The 8,470-nt window shown below is 45.9% G+C and overlaps 2 protein-coding genes across 2 annotated transcripts; both read left to right on the forward strand.

Annotated features, from left to right (window-relative positions):
- Positions 1-294: 294 nt before the first annotated feature.
- Positions 295-1,242, forward strand: LOC311191085 (olfactory receptor 5AP2-like; the record flags this gene model as incomplete). Its single annotated transcript, XM_084263185.1, has 1 exon — positions 295-1,242. The coding sequence occupies one exon, from the start codon at positions 295-297 to the stop codon at positions 1,240-1,242; it is 948 nt and encodes a 315-aa protein (XP_084119311.1).
- Positions 1,243-4,818: 3,576 nt separating this feature from the next.
- On the forward strand, positions 4,819-7,846 carry LOC311191086 (olfactory receptor 5AP2-like; the record flags this gene model as incomplete). Its single annotated transcript, XM_084263186.1, has 2 exons — positions 4,819-5,658; positions 7,760-7,846. The coding sequence occupies 2 exons, from the start codon at positions 4,819-4,821 to the stop codon at positions 7,844-7,846; spliced, it is 927 nt and encodes a 308-aa protein (XP_084119312.1).
- Between the last annotated feature and the right edge of the window lie 624 nt (positions 7,847-8,470).

Below are 8,470 nucleotides of genomic sequence, written 5' to 3' on the forward strand. Positions count from 1 at the left end.
ATATTCTGGCCTGGTATGCTGGCAGACGGAAGCTTTCTCACAGAGAAAGGGATGATACATTAAACTGTTCTCAAATCCTTGCCTTTGAGACACATAGTTATGGCACAACCTTTGTCTAGCATTAAGCTTGACTTTCTAGCCTGCATTTGGCATGTAAAGAAGCTGCTTGAAAGTACTGGGGAAGTTACTGCTTGCTCTACAGAGCACAGGATTAAAACACGCTAATTAAGTCATGATAACTCGTCTCATCTTAATTGCCTCCCTGCCTGAGACCTGTGAGTCTCTTGCTCACTGATGGCTTGGGAAAACTGGACCACAGTGACAGAGTTTGTATTCAAGGGGTTCACAGATCACCACGACCTCCAAGTCAAGCTCTTTGTGGTTTTCCTGCTCATCTATGTCCTCACCGTGGTGGGAAACCTTGGCATCATCTCTGCAGTCTGGTTTGATTCCCAACTTCAAACCGCCATGTACATCTTCCTCAGCAACTTGTCCTTCTTGGATCTGTGTTACTCCTCATTCGTGACACCCAAAATGCTCCTGACCCTCTCTTCAGAAAAGAAGACCATTTCTTTTGCTGGCTGTCTCACACAGCTGTATTTCTATGCTGCTTTTGTAACTGTGGAGTGCTACCTCCTGGCCGTGATGGCATACGATCGCTACGTGGCCATCTGCAACCCACTGCACTACCCTGTTGTCATGTCCCAGAAGGTCTGTGTTTCCCTCTTGGCTGGGTGCTACGTGATTGGTTTTTTTGATTCACTGGTGCTCACGGGCTTTGCCCTGAGAGTGTCCTTCTGTGGCCCCAACGTAATTGACCACTTCTTCTGTGATGGGCCACCTCTGTCAAAACTGGCCTGCTCTGACACTCGCCCCAATGAAGTGCTGGTACTTGCTCTTGGGGGCTTCAATGTGATTGCCACCACATCAGTCATCCTCATCTCCTATGGCTGCATCCTATTCACCATCCTCAAGATGGGCAATGCGCTGGGCAAGCATAAAGCTTTTGGTACCTGTGCATCCCACCTGATGGTTGTCACCATCTTCTATGGGACCCTTCTCTTCACATACCTGCGGCCCGTCTCCAGCTACTTCCCAGGCAGGGACAAAATAGTTTCTGTCTTTTATGCAGTGGTGTCTCCCCTGCTGAACCCCTTCATCTACACCCTGAGGAACCAAGAGGTGAGGAGTACCCTGAAGAGAGCAGTGCGGAGAATAATTATTTTCATGCCAAAGTGGTAAATGTTTTGACATTTCAGCAGTGATGGGAATGTGGTCTCTCTCTTTTGGGTCCTTTTTGAGATTGAAGAGAAGCTCTGATAATTCTTCTGTATGTTATTGTCCACTGCGTAGTCTGTCTCTATCTCTGTGGGATTAATTTGTTATACATTTGCCTCTAGATAGTGTATTGTGTAATGGGAGAAATAAGTACTGATTGAAGAGCCACCAGAAGCTGATTGTGAGGAAACACACTGAAATGTCCAGACTGTTTCTGAGTCTTTGGATATGAGCACATGCTGGGTGTTCTCATGGACCTGCCATTCCTCAGGCAAACCCAAGTTACCTCTCGTAGCAAAATATAATGTTGAGGCTTGGCTCTGAAATACAGCAGGGCCGTGAGATTGTGGCTGAGGATTCGGACGATTTTCTTCTCAGCTGTCTTTGGCCTGAGCCCAATCATAGTCATCCTGTCTGGCAGTTTGGACACTTTGTACCAGCGTAGTGGACTATAACCTTACCAAGTGCTAGAGCTCTTCCAGACACGACATGGGACCTATAGATTTCAGGAGAAGTACTCAAACTGATAAAAGTTTCTCTGAATCCTCCTCTTCCACAATGACCCATCAAAGCATGTTCAAAGGTATTGTAAAGATTTTTCTGCTGCACTTCACTCCTTTCAAAAGCATTTTATCATGAATAAGTACTTCAAATGGTGGTGTTAATACAGAGCATTAAGTATTGGACAGGGACAGTTCCTAAATGTAGTGTTAAGTGGAATTTTTCTGTACATATGTTGATGATGTACAGTCATGTCAGGGTGCATTAGTTGCAATAAACTTGATATTTCTTCTATTTTTCTCTAATTATCTCAAATCATGTAGCTATTTGTATCTGAATGTCCGTTAGCTCCTCACCATCTGGCCTGATGGTCTGGAGTGTTGGCTGAATTCGGCCCAGGTCTCTGGGTCTACCCTACTCATCTTCCTCAGGTACTGTGGGATGGTGCCCTGCACACCATGGTGTCCTCCTGGGCTGTATTTCACACAGAATCAGAGAATTACAAGGTTGGGAAAGAGCTTTGAGATCATCAAGTACAGCCATTCCCCTCCTATGCGAAAGCATATCCCTAAGTACCTCATATACCCTTCTTTTAAACATATCCTGGGATGGTGACTCAACCCCCTCCCTGGGTAGTGTGATGCAGGCCCTGAGAGCTCTTTTAGGGAAAATGTGTTTCCTACCATCTAATCTGACCCTACCCTGGCGCAGCTTTATGCCATGTCCCTTTGTCCTCTCTCCTGTCACCTGGCTGAAGAGACCATCGCCCATCTCTCTACAACCTCCCTTCAGGTAGTTGTAGGCAGTGATAAGGTCTCCCCTCGGCCTCCTCTTCTCCAGCCTGAACACCCCTAGCTCCCTCAGCCCCTCCTCACATGATTTTCCCACCAGCCTCTTCCCCAACCTGGTTGCCCTTCTTTAGAGTCACTCAAGGACCTCAGAATCCTTCTTCTGGTGAGGGGCCCAGAACTGGAAAAAGTACTTGAGATTCGGCATCACCAGTGCTGAGTACAGGGGCACAATCTCCTCCCCAAACCTACTGGCCGCACTGTTTTTGATACAAGCCAGGATGCCATTGGCTTTCCTGGCCACCTGAGCACACTGCTGACTCATCTTCTGTTTGCAGTCAGCCAACACCCCCAAGATCGTTCTCCGCATGACAGCTCTCCAGCCAGTCTCCCCCAGCCTGTAGTGCTGCATGGGGTTGTTATGTCCCATGTGCAGCACTCCACACTTGGCCTTGTTAAACTTCATCCCATTGGTCTCAGCCCGTAGGTCCAGTCTGTTCCAATCCCTCTAAAGAGCCTCCTGACTCTCAACCAAATCAAGACTTCCTCTCAGCATAGTGTTCTCTGGAAACCTCCTGAGGAAACATTCAATCCCTGCATCAAAGTCATTGATAAAGATGTAGAACAAGACTGGACCCAGGACTGAGCCCTGGGGGACGCCACTCGTGACTGGCCTCCAGCTGGATTTTTCTCCATTTACCACCACCCTTTGGGCCTGGCCATCCAGCCAGTTCTTAACCCAGCAGAGAGTCTGCCTGTCCAGGCCAGTGGCAGCCAGTTTCTCCATCAGAATGCTGAGAGAAACAGTGTTAAAGGTATACTGGAGTCCAAGTAGACCACATCCACTGCCTTCCCCTCATCCATTAAGAAGGTCACCTTGTAACAGAAGGTGATGAGGTTTCCTCAAGAGGATCTAATTTTGTAAACCCATGTTGACTAGGCCTGATGCCCTGGCCATCACACACGTGCTGCACGATAGCTCCCAAGATGACTCTCTCCATTTAAAGAGATTAAAGAGGACAAAGCCCTGTGGCACTCCCCGCACCCCAGGCAGAATAGAAGCAAACACTTTCTGCACACAACCCAGCCAGTCCTTGCTCCTCTAGTGGTCTCTCCCCATCCGGATTGTGTCCCTCCATGGGTATTATGATGGTATCCTCAGTGGGGGACAGAGAGTTGCTAGTGTAATGCTCTCGTCAAGTCTTGTTCTCTGGTCCTCAGTACCACCTCCGTTTCCTCATTTGGTATTAGCGTTATGGCCTTCAGTAGGTTGGTAACATTTTGTTTTGGAAATGGGTCCACTTTTCTTTATGACTTTCAAGGTTGAGGAAAGACAGGGCAATCTTTCTGCCTTGAGTGTTTGTATAGTTGCAAGACACTGAGATGTTGTCTCTAGGAGATGCTGTTTCTCAATAATCTCACAGCAGTTTCTGATCTTGGCCTATTCTGTCTCCCAGAAGACAACTTATCTCAAGGGATAAGGCAGTAATAGCTCCAGACCTCTAACTCTTGAAATCATTAAGAGAAGTTTTCAATTCTATCTGAAGAAAAGAAGAGGGGGGGTGGGGGATGGAAACCCAGAGATGATTGTCATGGGGTGATGTGCCAATGAGGCTGTTGGCAGTTTATCCCAACCACCTAAGCTGGAAAGCCATAAATAGTGAAGACGAGAGCCTCTTGGAGACGTGGCTGTACATGAGCATCCAACATCATGTAGAATTAAAGAAACAGGTAGAAGAAAAGGAGACTGGGAATAAATGTGCTTCCCAGAAGCTCTGATGGCTAACGTGAGCTGGGAGGTAGAGCAAGTTGTTTTCCTTAAGTCAGTGCTGATTCTGGGCAATGCAGTCACGCAGGCAGGTAAGAGAGATCTGATTAGAGGCCATGCCAAAGAAATGTGATGGTCATTGTCTCAGGAGCAAAAATTGCCTTTTCTCCTTGACAACATATCCTTGACTCCTGGTAAGAGTTACACTGGGACATGTCTCAAGGAATCACTAGGATGGAAATCTTTAGAATGTCTGATGTGTTTACCCTCTCCCCAGGAACAAGCCTTTGAGTCACATAGTTATGGCACAACCTTTGTCTTGCATGGAGCTTGACTTTCTAGCCTGCATTTTGCATATAAAGGAGCTGCTTGAAAGTACTGGGGAAGTTACTGCTTACTCTTCAGACATGCTAGTTAAGTTGTCATAAGTGGTCACACAGAAATTCCCTCCCTGCATGAGAGCTGTGAGTCTCTTGCTCACTGATGGCTTGGGAAAACTGGACCACGGTGACAGAGTTTGTATTCAAGGGGTTCACAGATCGCCACGACCTCCAAGTTATGCTCTTTGTGGTTTTCCTGCTCATCTATGTCCTCACCGTGGTGGGAAATCTTGGCATCATCTCTGCAGTCTGGTTTGATTCCCAACTTCAAACCGCCATGTACTTCTTCCTCAGCAACTTGTCCTTCTTGGATCTGTGCTACTCCTCAGTCGTGACACCCAAAATGCTCCTGACCCTCTCTTCAGAAAAGAAGACTATTTCTTTTGCTGGCTGCTTCACACAGCTGTATTTCTACACTGCTTTTGTAACTGTGGAGGGTTACCTCCTGGCCGTGATGGCATACGATCGCTACGTTGCCATCTGCAACCCACTGCACTACCCTGTTGTCATGTCCCAGAAGGTCTGTGTTTCCCTCTTGGCTGGGTGCTACGTGATTGGGTTCTTTGATTCACTGGTGCTCACGGGCTTTGCCCTGAGAGTGTCCTTCTGTGGCCCCAACATCATTGACCACTTCTTCTGTGATGGGCCACCTCTGTCAAAACTGGCCTGCTCTGACACTCACCTGAACGAAGTGCTGGTACTCGCTCTTGGGGGCTTCAACGGGGTTGCCACCATGTCAGTCATTCTCATCTCCTACAGCTGCATCCTATTCACCATCCTCAAGTTGGGCTCTGCGCTGGGCAAACGTAAAGCTTTTGGTACCTGTGCATCCCACCTGATGGTTGTCACCATCTTCTATGGGACCCTTCTCTTCATGTACCTGCGGCCTATATCCAGCTACTTCCCAGGCAGGGACAAAATAGTTTCTGTCTTTTATGCAGTGGTGTCTCCCCTGCTGAACCCCTTCATCTACACCCTTAGGAACCAAGGGGTGAGGAGTACCCTGAAGAGAGCAGTGCGGAGAATCATTATTTCCATGCCAAAGTGGTAAATGCTTTGACATTTTGGCGGTGATTGGAAGGGGGTGTCTCTCTTTTGGGGCCTTTTTGAGATTGAAGAGGCCAGAGCCTATTCACAGTCATCCTGTCTGGCAGTTTGGACACTTTTTACCAGCGTAGTGGACTATATCCCTACCAAGTGCTAGAGCTCTTCCAGCCGCAATATGGGACCTATAGATTTCAGGAGAAGTTCTTAAACTGATAAAAGCTTCTCTGAATCCTCTTCTTCCACAATGACCCATCAAAGCATGTTCAAAGGTATTGTAAGGTTTTTCTGCTGCACTTTAATCCTTTCAAAAGCATTTTATCATCAATAAATACTTCAAATGGTGGTGTTAATACAGAGCGCTTAGTATTGGACAGGGACAGTTCCTAAATGTAGTGTTAAGTGGAATTTTTCTGTACATATATTCAAACATCAGTTATGGATGCAGAAATCTATGTCAGATTTGCTTGTGTTGTTTTGATTCTGCGTGCTGGAAAACAGTACACAGAAATTATATTCTTTTTCAATTTCTCTGAAATGTCTGTTTTCATTTCTGATATAATTAATTTGTTCAGTAGGAATCACCAAACCCTTTCTTCAACTAGAAGTCATAAGGATTGCACTTCAATGTCATGCATACTGTGAATATACAATAGATATTATATATGTATCTCAGAATGAATGAAAAATTGAACCACTCGTGAGTGACTGATACCAAAATAAAATTTCCACTGCTTTGCCAAATTGTGTGGTTTTGATGAATGTTGATTTAAAATTAAACAAATTCTGACAACGAGAATCCTAGCCAGTACGCCACTGGGGATTGTTGGTGTTTTCTGGTGCTGAGTCTCTCTGCTAATTTGTTGTTTTTACTCTTGCTTTGTGAACACAAGTGGCAGTGCTTTTGGAGAAGATGGCTGAGGAAAATCAGACCGAGAGCCATATATTTCTTCTTGAGCAATTTATCTCTTCTAGATTCCTGCTACCCATCAGTGGTGGCGCCGAGAACATTAATGAACTTTCTGATGGAGAAGAAAACAATCTCTCTTGTCAGCTGTGACACCCAGCTTTTGTTTTTTCCATAGGTTTTGGGACCACTGAGTGCTTCCTTCTGGCTGCAATGGCATATGACCGCCACATAGCCATCTGCAATTATTAATAGCATTTTGCAATACACCTATACATGTGCGTAACCTGTCCCGCTTTGTATTAAAATTAGTCCCAAGAAGTCATTTCCATAAACTCCTCCCCACTGCGCCTGTGCACTGCTGTTTGGTGTTGGTCGTTGAGGGTCGTGGGGATGAAGTCGGATGGCTCCTCTTTGTCACCGCAAGTAACCTTCTGTTTTGTGCAGGCTCAGTTACCCCTTGACTCTGATCCAAACTACAAGTTTGGTTTCAGCAGGTTTTGTATACCTTCAAGGACAAGGGGGAGCTCGAACTAGCTACAATGAGATGCTCTGCCTGAATTTATCACCAATTACGAGACAAGCAAGGAATTCATCGGACAGATAAGGAGTTCGTTAGACCAGTGGGGTGACTGGAACTCGTCAAAGAAATCATTTTATTTTCACAGAGCACATAGTAGGCATCATTAATGCAAGGTCATTTCTGACACAAACCATCCTGTTAGTAAGCCCCCCTTAACAAGCACCATTTAACCCTTTGCAAGCAATTTATTAGCAAGCGCCCTTTAACCTTTTGCAAGCATCTTGCTCGAAAGCCCCGTACCACTAGCACTCTGCTGCTCTGACATCTCAGTCAACAAGCGTCTGATATTTGGCCTTGGGGTACTGGTGGTAACCGTCTTGGCTGTCCTGGACTCCTACGCTTTCATCCTCTCTGCCCTCTGCTAAGAGCCGGTGAAAAACCTTCTCCACTTGCACCTCTCACCTGACTGCAGTCTCCATCTTCCATGGGTCTATCCTTGCCTTGAACTTCTGACCAAGTCCCAGCAACACCCTGAGTACAGACAAGAATTTTTCTGTGTTTTACTCACTGGTGGTGCCCATGTTGAACCCCCTGATCTACAGCCTCAGGAACAGGGAGGTGAAGAACGTCCTGAGGGAGTTTGTCATGTGGAAGTAGATTCAGCATGACATTTAACTGCTGGTTTTGTGATATTGGACACCATAGCTTTGCTTGATGCCAAGGATCTTTGTTTCCCTACCCTATTACTTAGGCTTCCAGATTTGGTTTGGAAGCACTTCTGAGTCTTGCTTTCCTTCTACTACGGGCTTGTGCCAGTCACCAGATACCATAGACAGTTTGAGTCATCGTCTGTGTTTTCGTGCGGGTACCTTTTTCTTCCTCCCTCTTGGTCTTTTCAGATGCACACTGGACATTAGCTCCAAGACCCTTGATAGCCCTGTCAAAATGCTCTTCCACAGCCATCTGTATACCCAGTTTACAGCTTAAAACCTGCCTTGTGACCTCTTTTTATTTTCAGGATCTCACTCCCTTATCACTAAAGGGCAATGAATTGTTCCTGTACAACTCCAGGAAATTTCATTAAAATAATGAATGAAATACCTTCAGTCTAACAGGGAAAAATCAACATTCTTCTCACCTGTGTTAGGCATCGCTGTGAGGTATGTGTCCTCTCTTATCTAGAGGATAAATCTTGATGAGGTATCTCAAGCTAAAGAACTGGTAACTAATTTTTAGATAGGTAAGGGTAGGTTGTATGAATACAGTCTTAAATGCTCAGAC

Source organism: Gallinula chloropus, assembly GCF_964237585.1.
Source record: "Gallinula chloropus genome assembly, chromosome: 4".
In the NCBI taxonomy this organism is placed as follows: Eukaryota; Metazoa; Chordata; class Aves; order Gruiformes; family Rallidae; genus Gallinula; species Gallinula chloropus.